This window comes from Rhynchophorus ferrugineus, unplaced genomic scaffold, assembly GCF_030347505.1.
Source record: "Rhynchophorus ferrugineus isolate W39M unplaced genomic scaffold, kcgeb_rfMv2 rfM1, whole genome shotgun sequence".
Classification (NCBI taxonomy): Eukaryota; Metazoa; Arthropoda; class Insecta; order Coleoptera; family Curculionidae; genus Rhynchophorus; species Rhynchophorus ferrugineus.
The window spans coordinates 74984662-75004645 of NW_027472580.1; the positions used below are offsets into that span (position 1 = coordinate 74984662).

The following is a 19984-nucleotide window of genomic DNA, read 5'->3' on the forward strand; positions in this document are numbered from 1 at the left end:
TTTACTGTCTATTTATCTTCGCAACATGCTTTCTTAAACTAGGTCTCCGTACTTTCTTTAATTTGGCTTCATTGAAAGTATTTGAGATCATATACTAAATGTATGTCAATATTATTTGAAAAGTTCCAAACTCCTGTATGCCATATCATTTTTATATATTATCATTTACAATACTATTTTCAGAATATCGTGTTTAAAACATTCTTTATACTTGGGGAATACTGTATATGTAGTTTTATTAATTTTTGTAGGAATATCAATATTTATGAGAAAGTTGAGCATATTAATATCATTCTGCTTTCTGCGATTTTCAATAATTTTATCAAATACTAGCTGACCCGACAGACTTCGTCCTGTCAAAAAGATTTGTAATGTGGCAGTTTTTGTGCCTACGTATTTTAAAAAATTCTCCTGAACAGAACCATCACCCTGGTGATAGGGCGTTGTGAATAAAAAATAATTAAATAAAACATATATAAGGATTGAAAAGTAAGTAATCGCTTTATTGTTAATCATGTGAATCATAATTATTATTATTATTATCATTATATTGCTTTGTGGTATACGATGTTTTTTGTTTGATTACCTGGCGCATAGATAAACAAATCTGATGGTTTTCCAACACGGGAACAGGCAACATACAATTGACCATGTGAGAAACATGGGTTTTCTAGATTAATACCACAAACACTTAATGATTGCCCCTGGGACTTGTTTATAGTCATAGCAAAAGCAAGCCGTCAACATGTCTATAGGAAATTTGCCATTACCAATGTCAATGAGTTGTTTAGAGAATATGTTTCCAGATTGGTCATTTTGCAACTCGACACGCATATTCTTGCTTAAATGAAGTACTTTAACATGTTTCCACAAATTGGAGGACTTTAGACATGCATTGAGTTCATCAGCTGGCGTTGATCGTGGAATCACTGGCAATGTTTGACGAAAATCTCCTGCTAATAAAATCATTGCACCACCAAATCGGTTATTATTGCTACGTAGATCTTTTAAGGTTCTGTCTAAAGCCTCCAAAGATTTTTTATGTGCCATCGTGCATTCATCCCAAACAATCAATTTACATTGCTGCAAAACCTTTGCCATTGCAGAGTTCTTCGAAACGTTGCAGGTTGGAGTTTCATTGCTTTGCATATTTAATGGCAATTTTAGTGCTGAATGGGCTGTTCGACCACCTTCAAGCAAAGTTGCTGCGATTCCCGACGAAGCGAGTGCAAGTGCAATTTTATTTTGTGAGCGAATTGTTGCTAATATTAATGAAATAAAAAAAGTTTTTCCTGTACCACCAGGTGCATCTAAGAAATAAATCCCTCCAGTTTCATCATTTGTTACTTTCATAAGAGTTTCAAATACATACTTCTGTTGTTCATTTAACAGTGGAAGATTTGTTTGAATTTATTCTTTCAAAGCGTTGAGATCATACAGTCTTTCTCGATGCAACTCTTGGTTAAAAGCGTCATGCATTGGACGATTGGGCGCGGTCAGGCCTAATTGAATTAATAGTTTGTTTGACATTATCAAGCACATGTCCTCAATTGAAATCAATGCTTCATTGTAAATTTCTTCACTGATTTGTATATTAGGATTTCCCATTCTATTCCGTATTTGATACAAAATATCATCACACATATAATCTTTGTACTTCATCCACAAATCAATTGGGTTTGATGGGAAGCATGTAGATATGATTATAGAAAACAATGTTCGTATTTGATGAGCGTGTGATGATATTACAGCATCATTGAGAGTTTGATCCCAATGAGCGTCATTTTCAAGCAATTGCAAACGTTGACAGGCTTCTCTGTAGGATCCACACAATTCACCATCAATAGTTCGTAACTGTTGGAATGATGTTGGGCCACGTACATTGACTAATAGCAGTCGTAAATAAAAACATTCATCATTGCTTGGATGTACTGAATAAATCCGGCCAATCGCATCGGTGGAATATACATCTGTATATCCTGGAACTGGTTTTCCTTGTTTCCGTCGTATAAATCTCCTTGAGGATTGATTCCAGGTATAATATTTTGGCATTTCAGAATATAGCAATGTTTGTGCGAAATCATCGTTTTGGCATGTCTCAAAAAAACTGGTTAATGTAGTAGATGGTGGCTGAGCAGCTCTTTGTACTGCGTTCTGTGCTGTAAAATACACTCTTTGTCCATTTTCTAAATGCACAGCTAAGTGAACAACAGAAGGGTGTCTCTCGGGTGAATAGGAAAAGAAAATATTCGCCAAACTGCTTCATTACTACTGACATAGCGGCCCATTTGGTATTGGGTAACTTCATCATTAGAATTCCCTGCACCAATTCCAATCACAGCTATATCACTCCCTTTGGTTACATATTTGCAAATGTATTTAATCGATTTCACTGAATGGCAAGATTCAACGTTGATGTGTGCTTTGAATGTCTTTGATAAAATGGGTGAATATGGAACAATCCAACGATTATCTATTTCAATATCTTGTTAATTTAATTTGACAATTGTTGATTTTCCATTGTCTGCTGTCGATCTGCGACGATACAATGGATAACCGTCATTACCAGTAATTGTTTCCGATATTAATGTCCGTGGATATCGTTTTGAACATTTACCATCCATCATACACGGTGAATTTTGATTAAGAGTTCCACAGGGACCATGTATCATGTTTTTGATAACTACCTCATGCAATCCAGGATCTACTTGTACATTAGGGATTTCAGCTGATATCACTGCATCAACTTCATTTGGCCTTATCTTTTCAACCAACCAAATCAAAATGTGTGCATGTGGCAATCCTCGTTTCTGCCACTCCACAGAATACATCCAGCAGCGTGTCTCACCAAACACATTATGTTTTACGATGAAATTCATTAAAGATTTCAACTTTTGTCTAAAGACTCTGGCTGTAATATCATGACGATCAATGGATGATTTCCCAGGTAATAACTCCTGCTTAATTTCTATCCATTGCGGATTGCATGTAAATGTGATGAACAAATCTACTGTACCATAATGACGAACATACGACATGGCATCTTGAGCATATTCGTGCATATGCCGAGGGCTTCCGATGTATGTTGCTGGAAGAATAGTCATCCGACCGACATTCTGTGCATTTCCATCAGTATTAATCGCATCTCGAAGGTGAATATACTCTTCAGATCGGAGTTTGGTTTGATTCAACCTGATGAATGTTAATCTCTCCGTTTCAATTTTAACATACATGTCATCAACATATTTGTGATATAATCGCCGACATTTCAATATGCGATTATCTGCATTTTCCCGAATCATTAGGCGGTATGAATAATAGTTCATTGAACTGACTTTTTTGTTGGTTTCAGAACCTGTAAACAGATTTTGTTTTAATAACATTCAAATATAAAATTAAAATACATAATATAGTGACTGAGATATTATCGCCATAGCTAAACTAATATTTTAGTTACCTGTAATGGGATTTATCATTTTTATTGATAAATCGTAGCCATCTTCACCTTGCCAAAATATAATGGGATATTGCAGTGCATCATATGAGCGGTGTGTTTCCTTTATAGGTTGTAATTGAAAATTCCGACGATGTAAAACAATATCACGGGATTCCAAGTTTTCTCCAACTACAACGATAGCAACTTCATCAATAGTTGGTGCATTAAAACGTCTTGTATGTTGACCTGCAGGTGTTTTATCAGCTCTGATTACAATTTTGTGATTATCGGATGGCATCAGATCCAGGGCAGTTTTAAACAATATAATCAATTGATTGTGTTGATGAAATAAAGTTTGTAATTGTTCTACAATAGACCTTTTTACTAAATTGTTATGTGCACAACGCAGATCAATTTCTTGTGGTGAATTGCCCATAAAATAAATTTGCAGGAATTTGTTGTCGCTATCTGACACTGGTAACAGTGAACCTGCTCTGTGATATATTTGCCCTTGTATCTGTAAATAAAAAAAATATTATGGTGTGGTATAAATTAATGGATTGTCAATGATCAAACTTAAATAATATTTGATCTTAAAAAGTATATATTTAGTTTTAACTAATATCTATCAAATATAAAATATAATAAAAGTGTCACTGAAACTGAATCACCATATAATATGATGACTAAGTGATATATTTCGTAATTATTAAGAAATTGAAGATTAGTAACACATCTTAACTTTGGTGACAGAAAATTTTGTTCGCTAAAATAATTATGAGTAACTGCTATAATACATACCTTGAAAGTTGGCATAAAATTTTCCCGAACTGCATTTGTTGCCCCAAATGAAGTCATTTGAAAGCAATTGTTATATTGTTGAATATGTGTCAAAAAGTGTATAGAATCTGTTCCTATTCCTGAAACCAATGAGTACAATGGTTCTGGTGGTGGATCCAATTGTATCAATTTCACTTTACCATTTGCGCAACACAATCCATTGGCTTCGTTTTTGTATTTTAATGCCTTACAGTGTGAGCAAACCAAGTTCATAGAACCAATAACAACACATTGGTAGTTACTGTAGTCAATTGACACATCGTAACTGAAAGCAGCTGGATTCAAACTTGCGCGATTATTAGTTGAATGTCGCGCTCGCGCTTCACGCGAATCAAATATAAATTATTTTTTCACTAATCACGAACTAAACAAACACTAACTAACTAAACACTCTGCACAAAACACGATATACGAATTTGTTTCGTGTATCACTTGACAATTCATCCGTCATCTGTCAAAAGTCATCTGTAACAGACAACTTTTTTTTTTAAATTTGATATGACTTGAACTCAAATCCTTTTAATCCGTACGAATTGTTTTATTTATTTAAAATTTTTTATTTATTTAAAATTTAATTCAAATTTTAAATAAATAAAACAATTCGTACGGCTTAAAAGGATTTGAGTTCAAGTCATATCAAATTTAAAAAAAAAAGTTGTCTGTTACAGATGACTTTTGACAGATGACAGATGAATTGTCAACTGATACACGAAACAAATTCAAACAAAAAGGGCTATTTTTAGGGTTTTTCCAGCAATAATTCTAATTTTTCTCGCCGTAAAAACCATCCCTGAACTTCAACGAACATTTTAAAAAAAGATTTGGCCAAATTGGTCCAGGCGTTGTTGAGTTATGCGCTTAGGAACATATTTTGCGATTCATTTTTATATATAAGATATAGTTAAAAGCGTACGTAGTATTACACTAAAATTATATTAAAAATATGTAAAATTAGGTAATATAGATGCAATATATATCGATATTTTTGAAAAAGTTTAGCACATAAACCTCATTGTTCTCTGGTCGATTTTCGACAATTTCTGAGAATTTTAATAGTTTTTAGTTGCTTTTTCTGCGTCTGTTCAGTAAAACTACTTACACATTTAAATATTGCACTTATAATAGTGAAATAAATTATTTTGACTTTTCCTCGTTCAAGTCAATGCTTTGCCTAAGTGAATACCGACGTCTAATCATAATGGTGCGCGTTTTCCGCGTACTTATTATTTGTGTTCTCTGTGTCTTGTTAAAATATATATTTGGTGAAGGCTTATTTTATTGGGCGGCAATGGAATTATTCGTACTTTCAATAGCTAAAACATTTTAAATATTACACGATGTCTATCATTTATTTTTTTGTTATTTGTATTTTGAGATTTGTAATTAAAGTAGTAAAAGTAAACTAAAAAAGGTAACTAGTACTAACAAAACACTTTAGGTACACAATTTTAAGATACAAATGGACGTGTATACAGTATATATGTATATACGGGCTACCAAAAGTTTAATTATGCCTAGCTAACAGTAATTACATAAAAAAAAATATTAAATTATATAACATATACTCGCAATTTGATCTAAAATCCTGATTTGTTATGTCGCGTACTTATTTTTTTTTCCTTTTCAATAATTTTCATAAATATGTTTCCGACCACGTTCTTGAGGCTTATTTTCTTAATAACTTCTACTAATTTTACTATTCCCTTTCTACAACACCGGAGCAGCTGTTGTCTTCTTCTATCCTGACGGTATCCTCTTCGATAGGCAAAATTGCGTGAGCAGAACATGAAACCGTCGAAGTAATGTTCCCACAGGCCTTCATCATTTCTTCTATTGACTTATTAGTGTGTGTTTATTGTCAGCATATTTTTAATTGAGTTAGATTTCTGTATTTCGTTCCGTTAGGTTATTTATATCCAAAATTATTTACTCTTTTATAATAAATGGTTTTGTGATATACTCATTAGAAACAAATAACAATATATCCATCTTGGTCTAGTGCAGATGCCATTCTTATTAATATTCCATTAAAATTATATTAGTCCGACAAGTTTTGAAACATAAAAGGCCTCGAACTATTGTTTTCATTTTTAATGCATTTTTGCTGGAAAACCTTAAATAAATAACCCTAATATAAAAACTTATAAAACTTTCAATATTTACTGAAATCGACTGTTTTCTTTTTGTTGGATAACGCATTCAAAATAGGTATTGATTCGCTCTAATTGATTATTTATTCACTGATGACTACAGCAGACACAGAAATTAGTAATAATATTAATATTTCTATTATCTGTTCTTTATTATTTTGTATAATAATTTGTCAGGAATAGTGTAATGTAAATAATGTAAAACTTCTGAAACGCAAACGAGCTCTTTTTCCAGATTTATAGATTCTCTTGAAACTCTTGTATGTATTACATTTGAACATATGTTTTTGTCATCTTTCGGAACAATTATTGAAATCAATTTCTGAGATGGCCTTCGAGCTATCTTTGATTTCTTCAATAAACTCAAAACTGTACTCACAAAAATATTTTTTTGAACTTAGAGAAAGTCCAATAGTGTTCAAACAGAGAAAGTCGGTGATTACAAAATGATATGTATGGAATATTTAGAAAAGAGACTCGGTATTGTAATACTCTATATGGAACAGTGCACAAATAGTATTAATTGTTAATAGTTTAACTTAGTCTTAAGGAATTATTAATAAATACTATCGATAATCTTGGCCGACGATAAGTCAAAATGATTTATTTCACTATTATAAGTGCAATATTTAAATGTGTAAGTAGTTTTACTTGACAAACTCAGAAAAAGCAACAAAAACAATCATTGAATCATAAACCTACTTTCATAAAGTCTTATTGAACTACTGTCACGTTCAGCATCACTACTCAAGTAAATAACTAAACTGTTCTTTGTCTAGTTGTTCTGCAATGTATCTGATCGAACTCGTTCGAATCAAATACGTTATTATCGACATTGCCTATTTTTGTAAATCTAGATAGTTCTGGTTTGAAGATCCTTCTCGACCTAAATTTTTATTGCAATAATCCTTTGCAATGCATTACACTAACTAAGTTTTCTCACGCTCTTGAGCATTATCACTGCATATTTGATAGTGCACAAGAATAGTTTCTCGTTGGTTAATTTAAAGGTTATTATATTGTTATTATTTTCTGAGATATTTTAGCAATCTCTCTAAATTCATGATGTTTAACCATTCATGAGTTAGTATTAAGAGCCGCTGTCATTATATTAAATATTAAAGGTAAACAATTCAAAGAAAATGGTTGTTCGTTAATGAAATAAAATATTTGATCTTTCTGGGAAAACCTAACATAAATTATTATTATATTTGTTATTTTATAAAAATACTTGTATTTAATATAAATTTATATATTACTGTCAATACGATTACAATAAAAAATAAAGACTATATTAAAGCTCTCCCGTTAGACTTTTGCACCATTGTTCCGCCTTGTCCATAGCGTTAGGCCATTGGCTATTTGGATTTTGATTAGGATCATTCTTTGCCACTGATTGTTGATTACAACATAATTCTTGTAAGCTCGTCAGGTTCGCGCCATCATTTCCTACAAAACAGTTATTGTGACAAATAATTTGGTTTACCTCATTTGTATTTGTTCCAGGTTGAACTTCTGGGTAAGTTATAAAATATCTACAAGTATCTTGTTGCTTCATTGTGTCGGCTTGTTTCTTCCATTGGGCATTTGAACATCTGAAAAATGGATTTTTATTAGTGTCAACCTCACCTACTGTTTCTTGAGGGCTAGCAATCTTATCATTTGCAATGCCTGAACCTGAAATAAACTCATATGGGCTTGGAAATGTCTGCTGCTTCTGATAATTAACATATGTATTCTCAGAAATCATGATGTTGGTGCCATCATTTCCTACGAAATAATTTTTATTATCGCAAATATTTATATTTTCTATATTAGGTACTGGTCCATTTTGATATTGGTCTTGACTATGCATCATGTAGGGTTTCGCTGGAACACAAACTGATTTTATAAGGTTATTTTGTTCAATAGGAGATCTAGCCTGAAATCTGGCTTCATTTTTAGAGATTCTTCGTTTGTTTTGAAACCAAATTTTTATAGATTTCAGAGGCACATTGAATTCTTTAGCCAATTGTTCTTTTCTAATATCTCCTATATACTTATTCTTCCTAAATTCTTCTTCCAAGATCTGCGTTTGAAACTTCGTATACTTTGTGCGTGTTTTTTTTGCTTTCCTAAAAATCAAATAATCTTCCATCCTAAACTCTTCGTCTTCGGCCATATTCGTCGAATTATAACACAAATATATCAACTTGTATATTAGGCAAGGCGCTGTATCGAACTATATCCATTTCCATCTGAAGTCTCCTTTTATCGGTCTAATTGTGTACCATCGAAACCACACCCACAAAACCCAACACCGCCTACCCACCACCCTTAAACTGTAATTATTTTAACGGGTTATTAATATTTATTACTATTGACATTGCTTTATAGCGGTTGCCCTTTCGGTTTACAATATGAATTTAATTATTTTTGTCCCAAACAATGTATTCTGCCATTTAATTTTATTAGGTATTAATCACATATTTTGACGATGTCTTATTGTTATTATTACTACTGAGTTTAATTGACCGATTTGTATCTAAATATTAATAGGGATACCATTGTTTGATTGTCTTGTTTGAAGTTTAATAAAAGAAGAACGATTTAGATATAACAAAAAGCTTTGCGCGGTGACGATAAAGTTTTATTTTGTTTACATTGTTCAGAGAAAATTCATAATCATATTGATATTATTGCATTTGTCTTTAGCTTGTTCTTTTATTTCCTGTATACAAATTTCTTGATAAAACTCGATTTTCTTACCGCATTTGCCATATCTGCAAAATAGTTAATATTTCTTTATCTTCTCATATATTTTAATCAAATGTTAATAAATATTCTGAACAATAACACATGCACATCAAACAAAGCTTTCACATTCTGTAACACAATTTCCTACAATTAAAGTATATTAATCATACACTAGCCTATAATTGCCTCGTCTTTCACCACCCTGTCTTAATTATTGTCATCATTGAGTCATAAACCTACATTCATAAAGTTTTATTGAATAACTTTCACTTTCAGCATCACTACTCAAGTAAATAACTAAGCTGCATTTTTTTTTCAATATCTGAAAAACTGTTTATGATTCCAAAATGTCTCTTTTCATAAATCAAGATAGTTCTGGTTTGAATATCCTTCTCAACTTACATGTTTATCGTAATAATTTTGTGCAATACATCATACCAACTCAGTTTTCTCACGCTCTTGGGTTGCACACTGCATATTTGATAGTGAGGAAGGTATAATACCCTGTGGTCATAACTTTCAGCAATCGATTCTATTATTTATCTTTTCTCAGGCTAATTTCTGAACAAGTAAATTACATACAATTCAACTAAATATTTCATTAGTATTTACCAAGTAACAATTTCAAATAGTTTGTATATAATAACATTGTGTCTTCCAAACTTAATTTGTGTATTTTAAGCCATTCCTTAATTGGGGCCTTTGTTGGTGCACTTGTCCTAACGGCCGTCCACAATGGCCTAACGCTATGGACAAGGCGGCACAATGGTGCAGAAGTCTAAAGGGAGAGCTTTAATATAGTCTTCTTTTTTTTATTGTAATTGTATTGACAATAACATATAAATTTATATTAAATACAAGCATTTTTATAACATAACAAATATAATAATAATTTATGGAATTATTTTTAATCATGTAATGATATATATACACCTACACGTACATTTATATCATCATCCTCAGATCAATTGTTGGATCGGTTAAAATATCAAAAATTGAGATTTTTCCGTCAGTTATAGTTTTCGCAGAAAGATCACATATTTTATTTCATTAACGAACAACCATTTTGTTTGAATTGTTTACCTTGAATATCTAATATAATGACAGCGACTCTTAACACTAACTCATGAATGGTTAAACATCATGAATTTAGAGAGAATGCTTTCATAGATCTGAAATAAAATTTTCGAATCTAAGAGTGTAAACATAATTCGACTGATATCCTTTTATGTATCGATTACCTTAAACATAAATAAGAATATATTTTAAGGAATTTTATATTACATGCATTTATTTATTTACTAATTTATATATATTTAAAATTTAGTAACAATTAAGCATTATTATATCAAAATCAGCTGACAGCACGAGACAATATACCAACGTTTTTAGATGTTTCTAAATTATATATTACTCTATCTATAGGCACTCAATTGCGAAAGCATCCATAGCCATTGAGCTAATTTTTTCATAAACAAATATTTTAATGTACTCTGTATACCGTAAAATGTCTTTGGGTTCATATAGTAATTACAATTATGTATATTTGTAAATATTTGTATTTATTGTCTGAGTGTAAAACGAACTTACAACTTTAGACAGACACATATTGACAATCATGTCACTGCTATTTTGAATTGACTACATGATTCTTGCTGTAAATTTTCTTAGCCTTTTCTTCATATATATGGTAAAAAGTTTTATTTGGTAAAATTTTAATAAAATTTGGGTAACGCAAAAATTGTAATTTTGAAATTTATTTTAATAATAGTTTTGCAAATTTAAATGGCGTATAAAATTACCATTCTTTATCGAGAATTTTTACCAAATCCTTACTTAGACATATTTTAACATATTTAATTATATTATATTAATATTTACTGTCTATTTATCTTCGCAACATGCTTTCTTAAACTAGGTCTCTGTACTTTCTTTAATTTGGCTTCATTGAAAGTATTTGAGATCATATACTAAATGTATGTCAATATTATTTGAAAGGTTCCAAACTCCTGTATGCCATATAATTTTGATATATTACCATTTACAATAATATTTTCAGAATATCGTGTTTAAAACATTCTTTATACTTGGGGAATACTGTATATGTAGTTTCATTAATTTTTGTAGGAATATCAATATTTATGAGAAAGTTGAGCATATTAATATCATTCTGCTTTCTGCGATTTTCAATTTTTTTATCAAATATATAGTTAAAAGCGTACGTAGTATTACACTAAAATTATGTTAAAAATATATAAAATTAGGTAATATAGATGCAATATATATCGATATTTTTGAAAAAGTTTAGCACATAAACATCATTGTTCTCTGGTCGATTTTCAACAATTTCTGAGAATTTTAATAGTTTTTAGTTGCTTTTTCTGCGTCTGTTCAGTAAAACTACTTACACATTTAAATATTGCACTTATAATAGTGAAATAAATTATTTTGACTTTTCCTCGTTCAAGTCAATGCTTTGCCAACTAAGTGAATACCGACGTCTAAGCATAATGGTGCGCGTTTTCCGCGTACTTATTATTTGTGTTCTCTGTGTCTTGTTGAAATATATATTTGGTGAAGCCTTGTTTTATTGGGCGGCAATGGAATTATTCGTACTTTCAATAGCTAAAACATTTTAAATATTACACGATGTCTATCATTTATTTTTTTGTTATTTGTATTTTGAGATTTGTAATTAAAGTAGTAAAAGTAAACTAAAAAAAGGTAACTAGTACTAACAAAACACTTTAGGTACACAATTTTAAGATACAAATGGATGTGTATACAGTATATATGTATATACGGGCTACCAAAAGTTTAATTATGCCTAGCTGACAGTAATTACATAAAAAAAATTATTAAATTATATAACATATACTCCCAATTTGATCTAAAATCCTGATTTGTTATGTCGCGTACTTATTTTTTTTTTCCTTTTCAATAATTTTCATAAATATTTTTCCGACCACGTTCTTGAGGCTTATTTTCTTAATAACTTCTACTAATTTTACTATTCCCTTTCTACAACACCGGAGCAGCTGTTCTCTTCTTCTATCCTGACGGTATCCTCTTCGATCGGCAAAATTGCGTGAGCAGAACATGAAACCGTCGAAGTAATGTTCCCACAGGCCTTCATCATTTCTTCTATTGACTTATTAGTATGTGTTTATTGTTAGCATATTTTTAATTGAGTTAAATTTCTGTATTTCGTTCCGTTAGGTTATTTATATCCAAAATTATTTACTCTTTTATAATAAATGGTTTTGTGATATACTCATTAAAAACAAATAACAATATATCCATCTTGGTCTAGTGCAGATGCCATTCTTATTAATATTCCATTAAAATTATATTAGTCCGACAAGTTTTGAAACATAAAAGGCCTCGAACTATCGTTTTCATTTTTAATGCATTTTTGCTGGAAAACCTTAAATAAATAACCCTAATATAAAAACTTATAAAACTTTCAATATTTACTGAAATCGATTGTTTTCTTTTTGTTGGATAACGCATTCAAAATAGGTATTGATTCGCTCTAATTGATTATTTATTCACTGATGACTACAGCAGACACAGAAATTAGTAATAATATTAATATTTCTATTATCTGTTCTTTATTATTTTGTATAATAATTTGTCAGGAATAGTGTAATGTAAATAATGTAAAACTTCTGAAACGCAAACGAGCTCTTTTTCCAGATTTATAGATTCTCTTGAAACTCTTGTATGTATTACATTTGAACATATGTTTTTGTCAGCTTTCGGAACAATTATTGAAATCAATTTCTGAGATGGCCTTCGAGCTATCTTTGATTTCTTCAATAAACTCAAAACTATACTCACAAAAATATTTTTTTGAACTTAGAGAAAGTCCAATAGTGTTCAAACAGAGAAAGTCGGTGATTACAAAATGATATGTATGGAATATTTAGAAAAGAGACTCGGTATTGTAATACTCTATATGGAACAGTGCACAAATAGTATTAATTGTTAATAGTTTAACTTAGTCTTAAGGAATTATTAATAAATACTATCGATAATCTTGGCCGACGATAAGTCAAAATGATTTATTTCACTATTATAAGTGCAATATTTAAATGTGTAAGTAGTTTTACTTGACAAACTCAGAAAAAGCAACAAAAACAATCATTGAATCATAAACCTACTTTCATAAAGTCTTATTGAACTACTGTCACGTTCAGCATCACTACTCAAGTAAATAACTAAACTGTTCTTTGTCTAGTTGTTCTGCAATGTATCTGATCGAACTCGTTCGAATCAAATACGTTATTATCGACATTGCCTATTTTTGTAAATCTAGATAGTTCTGGTTTGAAGATCCTTCTCGACCTAAATTTTTATTGCAATAATCCTTTGCAATGCATTACACTAACTAAGTTTTCTCACGCTCTTGAGCATTATCACTGCATATTTGATAGTGCACAAGAATAGTTTCTCGTTGGTTAATTTAAAGGTTATTATATTGTTATTATTTTCTGAGATATTTTAGCAATCTCTCTAAATTCATGATGTTTAACCATTCATGAGTTAGTATTAAGAGCCGCTGTCATTATATTAAATATTAAAGGTAAACAATTCAAAGAAAATGGTTGTTCGTTAATGAAATAAAATATTTGATCTTTCTGGGAAAACCTAACATAAATTATTATTATATTTGTTATTTTATAAAAATACTTGTATTTAATATAAATTTATATATTACTGTCAATACGATTACAATAAAAAATAAAGACTATATTAAAGCTCTCCCGTTAGACTTTTGCACCATTGTTCCGCCTTGTCCATAGCGTTAGGCCATTGGCTATTTGGATTTTGATTAGGATCATTCTTTGCCACTGATTGTTGATTACAACATAATTCTTGTAAGCTCGTCAGGTTCGCGCCATCATTTCCTACAAAACAGTTATTGTGACAAATAATTTGGTTTACCTCATTTGTATTTGTTCCAGGTTGAACTTCTGGGTAAGTTATAAAATATCTACAAGTATCTTGTTGCTTCATTGTGTCGGCTTGTTTATTCCATTGGGCATTTGAACATCTGAAAAATGGATTTTTATTAGTGTCAACCTCACCTACTGTTTCTTGAGGGCTAGCAATCTTATCATTTGCAATGCCTGAACCTGAAATAAACTCATATGGGCTTGGAAATGTCTGCTGCTTCTGATAATTAACATATGTATTCTCAGAAATCATGATGTTGGTGCCATCATTTCCTACGAAATAATTTTTATTATCGCAAATATTTATATTTTCTATATTAGGTACTGGTCCATTTTGATATTGGTCTTGACTATGCATCATGTAGGGTTTCGCTGGAACACAAACTGATTTTATAAGGTTATTTTGTTCAATAGGAGATCTAGCCTGAAATCTGGCTTCATTTTTAGAGATTCTTCGTTTGTTTTGAAACCAAATTTTTATAGATTTCAGAGGCACATTGAATTCTTTAGCCAATTGTTCTTTTCTAATATCTCCTATATACTTATTCTTCCTAAATTCTTCTTCCAAGATCTGCGTTTGAAACTTCGTATACTTTGTGCGTGTTTTTTTTTGCTTTCCTAAAAATCAAATAATCTTCCATCCTAAACTCTTCGTCTTCGGCCATATTCGTCGAATTATAACACAAATATATCAACTTGTATATTAGGCAAGGCGCTGTATCGAACTATATCCATTTCCATCTGAAGTCTCCTTTTATCGGTCTAATTGTGTACCATCGAAACCACACCCACAAAACCCAACACCGCCTACCCACCACCCTTAAACTGTAATTATTTTAACGGGTTATTAATATTTATTACTATTGACATTGCTTTATAGCGGTTGCCCTTTCGGTTTACAATATGAATTTAATTATTTTTGTCCCAAACAATGTATTCTGCCATTTAATTTTATTAGGTATTAATCACATATTTTGACGATGTCTTATTGTTATTATTACTACTGAGTTTAATTGACCGATTTGTATCTAAATATTAATAGGGATACCATTGTTTGATTGTCTTGTTTGAAGTTTAATAAAAGAAGAACGATTTAGATATAACAAAAAGCTTTGCGCGGTGACGATAAAGTTTTATTTTGTTTACATTGTTCAGAGAAAATTCATAATCATATTGATATTATTGCATTTGTCTTTAGCTTGTTCTTTTATTTCCTGTATACAAATTTCTTGATAAAACTCGATTTTCTTACCGCATTTGCCATATCTGCAAAATAGTTAATATTTCTTTATCTTCTCATATATTTTAATCAAATGTTAATAAATATTCTGAACAATAACACATGCACATCAAACAAAGCTTTCACATTCTGTAACACAATTTCCTACAATTAAAGTATATTAATCATACACTAGCCTATAATTGCCTCGTCTTTCACCACCCTGTCTTAATTATTGTCATCATTGAGTCATAAACCTACATTCATAAAGTTTTATTGAATAACTTTCACTTTCAGCATCACTACTCAAGTAAATAACTAAGCTGCATTTTTTTTTCAATATCTGAAAAACTGTTTATGATTCCAAAATGTCTCTTTTCATAAATCAAGATAGTTCTGGTTTGAATATCCTTCTCAACTTACATGTTTATCGTAATAATTTTGTGCAATACATCATACCAACTCAGTTTTCTCACGCTCTTGGGTTGCACACTGCATATTTGATAGTGAGGAAGGTATAAAACCCTGTGGTCATAACTTTCAGCAATCGATTCTATTATTTATCTTTTCTCAGGCTAATTTCTGAACAAGTAAATTACATACAATTCAACTAAATATTTCATTAGTATTTACCAAGTAACAATTTCAAATAGTTTGTATATAATAACATTGTGTCTTCCAAACTTAATTTGTGTATTTTAAGCCATTCCTTAATTGGGGCCTTTGTTGGTGCACTTGTCCTAACGGCCGTCCACAATGGCCTAACGCTATGGACAAGGCGGCACAATGGTGCAGAAGTCTAAAGGGAGAGCTTTAATATAGTCTTCTTTTTTTTATTGTAATTGTATTGACAATAACATATAAATTTATATTAAATACAAGCATTTTTATAACATAACAAATATAATAATAATTTATGGAATTATTTTTAATCATGTAATGATATATATACACCTACACGTACATTTATATCATCATCCTCAGATCAATTGTTGGATCGGTTAAAATATCAAAAATTGAGATTTTTCCGTCAGTTATAGTTTTCGCAGAAAGATCACATATTTTATTTCATTAACGAACAACCATTTTGTTTGAATTGTTTACCTTGAATATCTAATATAATGACAGCGACTCTTAACACTAACTCATGAATGGTTAAACATCATGAATTTAGAGAGAATGCTTTCATAGATCTGAAATAAAATTTTCGAATCTAAGAGTGTAAACATAATTCGACTGATATCCTTTTATGTATCGATTACCTTAAACATAAATAAGAATATATTTTAAGGAATTTTATATTACATGCATTTATTTATTTACTAATTTATATATATTTAAAATTTAGTAACAATTAAGCATTATTATATCAAAATCAGCTGACAGCACGAGACAATATACCAACGTTTTTAGATGTTTCTAAATTATATATTACTCTATCTATAGGCACTCAATTGCGAAAGCATCCATAGCCATTGAGCTAATTTTTTCATAAACAAATATTTTAATGTACTCTGTATACCGTAAAATGTCTTTGGGTTCATATAGTAATTACAATTATGTATATTTGTAAATATTTGTATTTATTGTCTGAGTGTAAAACGAACTTACAACTTTAGACAGACACATATTGACAATCATGTCACTGCTATTTTGAATTGACTACATGATTCTTGCTGTAAATTTTCTTAGCCTTTTCTTCATATATATGGTAAAAAGTTTTATTTGGTAAAATTTTAATAAAATTTGGGTAACGCAAAAATTGTAATTTTGAAATTTATTTTAATAATAGTTTTGCAAATTTAAATGGCGTATAAAATTACCATTCTTTATCGAGAATTTTTACCAAATCCTTACTTAGACATATTTTAACATATTTAATTATATTATATTAATATTTACTGTCTATTTATCTTCGCAACATGCTTTCTTAAACTAGGTCTCTGTACTTTCTTTAATTTGGCTTCATTGAAAGTATTTGAGATCATATACTAAATGTATGTCAATATTATTTGAAAGGTTCCAAACTCCTGTATGCCATATAATTTTGATATATTACCATTTACAATAATATTTTCAGAATATCGTGTTTAAAACATTCTTTATACTTGGGGAATACTGTATATGTAGTTTCATTAATTTTTGTAGGAATATCAATATTTATGAGAAAGTTGAGCATATTAATATCATTCTGCTTTCTGCGATTTTCAATTTTTTTATCAAATATATAGTTAAAAGCGTACGTAGTATTACACTAAAATTATGTTAAAAATATATAAAATTAGGTAATATAGATGCAATATATATCGATATTTTTGAAAAAGTTTAGCACATAAACATCATTGTTCTCTGGTCGATTTTCAACAATTTCTGAGAATTTTAATAGTTTTTAGTTGCTTTTTCTGCGTCTGTTCAGTAAAACTACTTACACATTTAAATATTGCACTTATAATAGTGAAATAAATTATTTTGACTTTTCCTCGTTCAAGTCAATGCTTTGCCAACTAAGTGAATACCGACGTCTAAGCATAATGGTGCGCGTTTTCCGCGTACTTATTATTTGTGTTCTCTGTGTCTTGTTGAAATATATATTTGGTGAAGCCTTGTTTTATTGGGCGGCAATGGAATTATTCGTACTTTCAATAGCTAAAACATTTTAAATATTACACGATGTCTATCATTTATTTTTTTGTTATTTGTATTTTGAGATTTGTAATTAAAGTAGTAAAAGTAAACTAAAAAAAGGTAACTAGTACTAACAAAACACTTTAGGTACACAATTTTAAGATACAAATGGATGTGTATACAGTATATATGTATATACGGGCTACCAAAAGTTTAATTATGCCTAGCTGACAGTAATTACATAAAAAAAATTATTAAATTATATAACATATACTCCCAATTTGATCTAAAATCCTGATTTGTTATGTCGCGTACTTATTTTTTTTTTCCTTTTCAATAATTTTCATAAATATTTTTCCGACCACGTTCTTGAGGCTTATTTTCTTAATAACTTCTACTAATTTTACTATTCCCTTTCTACAACACCGGAGCAGCTGTTCTCTTCTTCTATCCTGACGGTATCCTCTTCGATCGGCAAAATTGCGTGAGCAGAACATGAAACCGTCGAAGTAATGTTCCCACAGGCCTTCATCATTTCTTCTATTGACTTATTAGTATGTGTTTATTGTTAGCATATTTTTAATTGAGTTAAATTTCTGTATTTCGTTCCGTTAGGTTATTTATATCCAAAATTATTTACTCTTTTATAATAAATGGTTTTGTGATATACTCATTAAAAACAAATAACAATATATCCATCTTGGTCTAGTGCAGATGCCATTCTTATTAATATTCCATTAAAATTATATTAGTCCGACAAGTTTTGAAACATAAAAGGCCTCGAACTATCGTTTTCATTTTTAATGCATTTTTGCTGGAAAACCTTAAATAAATAACCCTAATATAAAAACTTATAAAACTTTCAATATTTACTGAAATCGATTGTTTTCTTTTTGTTGGATAACGCATTCAAAATAGGTATTGATTCGCTCTAATTGATTATTTATTCACTGATGACTACAGCAGACACAGAAATTAGTAATAATATTAATATTTCTATTATCTGTTCTTTATTATTTTGTATAATAATTTGTCAGGAATAGTGTAATGTAAATAATGTAAAACTTCTGAAACGCAAACGAGCTCTTTTTCCAGATTTATAGATTCTCTTGAAACTCTTGTATGTATTACATTTGAACATATGTTTTTGTCAGCTTTCGGAACAATTATTGAAATCAATTTCTGAGATGGCCTTCGAGCTATCTTTGATTTCTTCAATAAACTCAAAACTATACTCACAAAAATATTTTTTTGAACTTAGAGAAAGTCCAATAGTGTTCAAACAGAGAAAGTCGGTGATTACAAAATGATATGTATGGAATATTTAGAAAAGAGACTCGGTATTGTAATACTCTATATGGAACAGTGCACAAATAGTATTAATTGTTAATAGTTTAACTTAGTCTTAAGGAATTATTAATAAATACTATCGATAATCTTGGCCGACGATAAGTCAAAATGATTTATTTCACTATTATAAGTGCAATATTTAAATGTGTAAGTAGTTTTACTTGACAAACTCAGAAAAAGCAACAAAAACAATCATTGAATCATAAACCTACTTTCATAAAGTCTTATTGAACTACTGTCACGTTCAGCATCACTACTCAAGTAAATAACTAAACTGTTCTTTGTCTAGTTGTTCTGCAATGTATCTGATCGAACTCGTTCGAATCAAATACGTTATTATCGACATTGCCTATTTTTGTAAATCTAGATAGTTCTGGTTTGAAGATCCTTCTCGACCTAAATTTTTATTGCAATAATCCTTTGCAATGCATTACACTAACTAAGTTTTCTCACGCTCTTGAGCATTATCACTGCATATTTGATAGTGCACAAGAATAGTTTCTCGTTGGTTAATTTAAAGGTTATTATATTGTTATTATTTTCTGAGATATTTTAGCAATCTCTCTAAATTCATGATGTTTAACCATTCATGAGTTAGTATTAAGAGCCGCTGTCATTATATTAAATATTAAAGGTAAACAATTCAAAGAAAATGGTTGTTCGTTAA

At 30.0% G+C, this 19984-nt stretch overlaps 1 protein-coding gene across 1 annotated transcript; it reads right to left on the reverse strand.

Moving 5' to 3' along the window:
• Positions 1 to 2332: 2332 nt before the first annotated feature.
• Positions 2333 to 3784, reverse strand: LOC143199886 (uncharacterized). Its single transcript, XM_076410011.1, has 2 exons — positions 3458 to 3784; positions 2333 to 3355 (listed from the first exon to the last, which is right to left on the reverse strand). The coding sequence occupies exons 1-2, from the start codon at positions 3732 to 3734 to the stop codon at positions 2490 to 2492; spliced, it is 1143 nt and encodes a 380-aa protein (XP_076266126.1). The 5' UTR covers positions 3735 to 3784; the 3' UTR covers positions 2333 to 2489.
• Between the last annotated feature and the right edge of the window lie 16200 nt (positions 3785 to 19984).

Bases quoted from the DNA above. Each gene is read 5' to 3' on its own strand.
- LOC143199886 (XM_076410011.1), bottom strand. From the start codon at position 3,734: ATGCCATCCGATAATCACAAAATTGTAATCAGAGCTGATAAAACACCT. The intron at 3,356-3,457 runs GTAACTAAAATA...ATCTGTTTACAG, and splicing joins AATGATAAATCCCATTACAG to GTTCTGAAACCAACAAAAAA.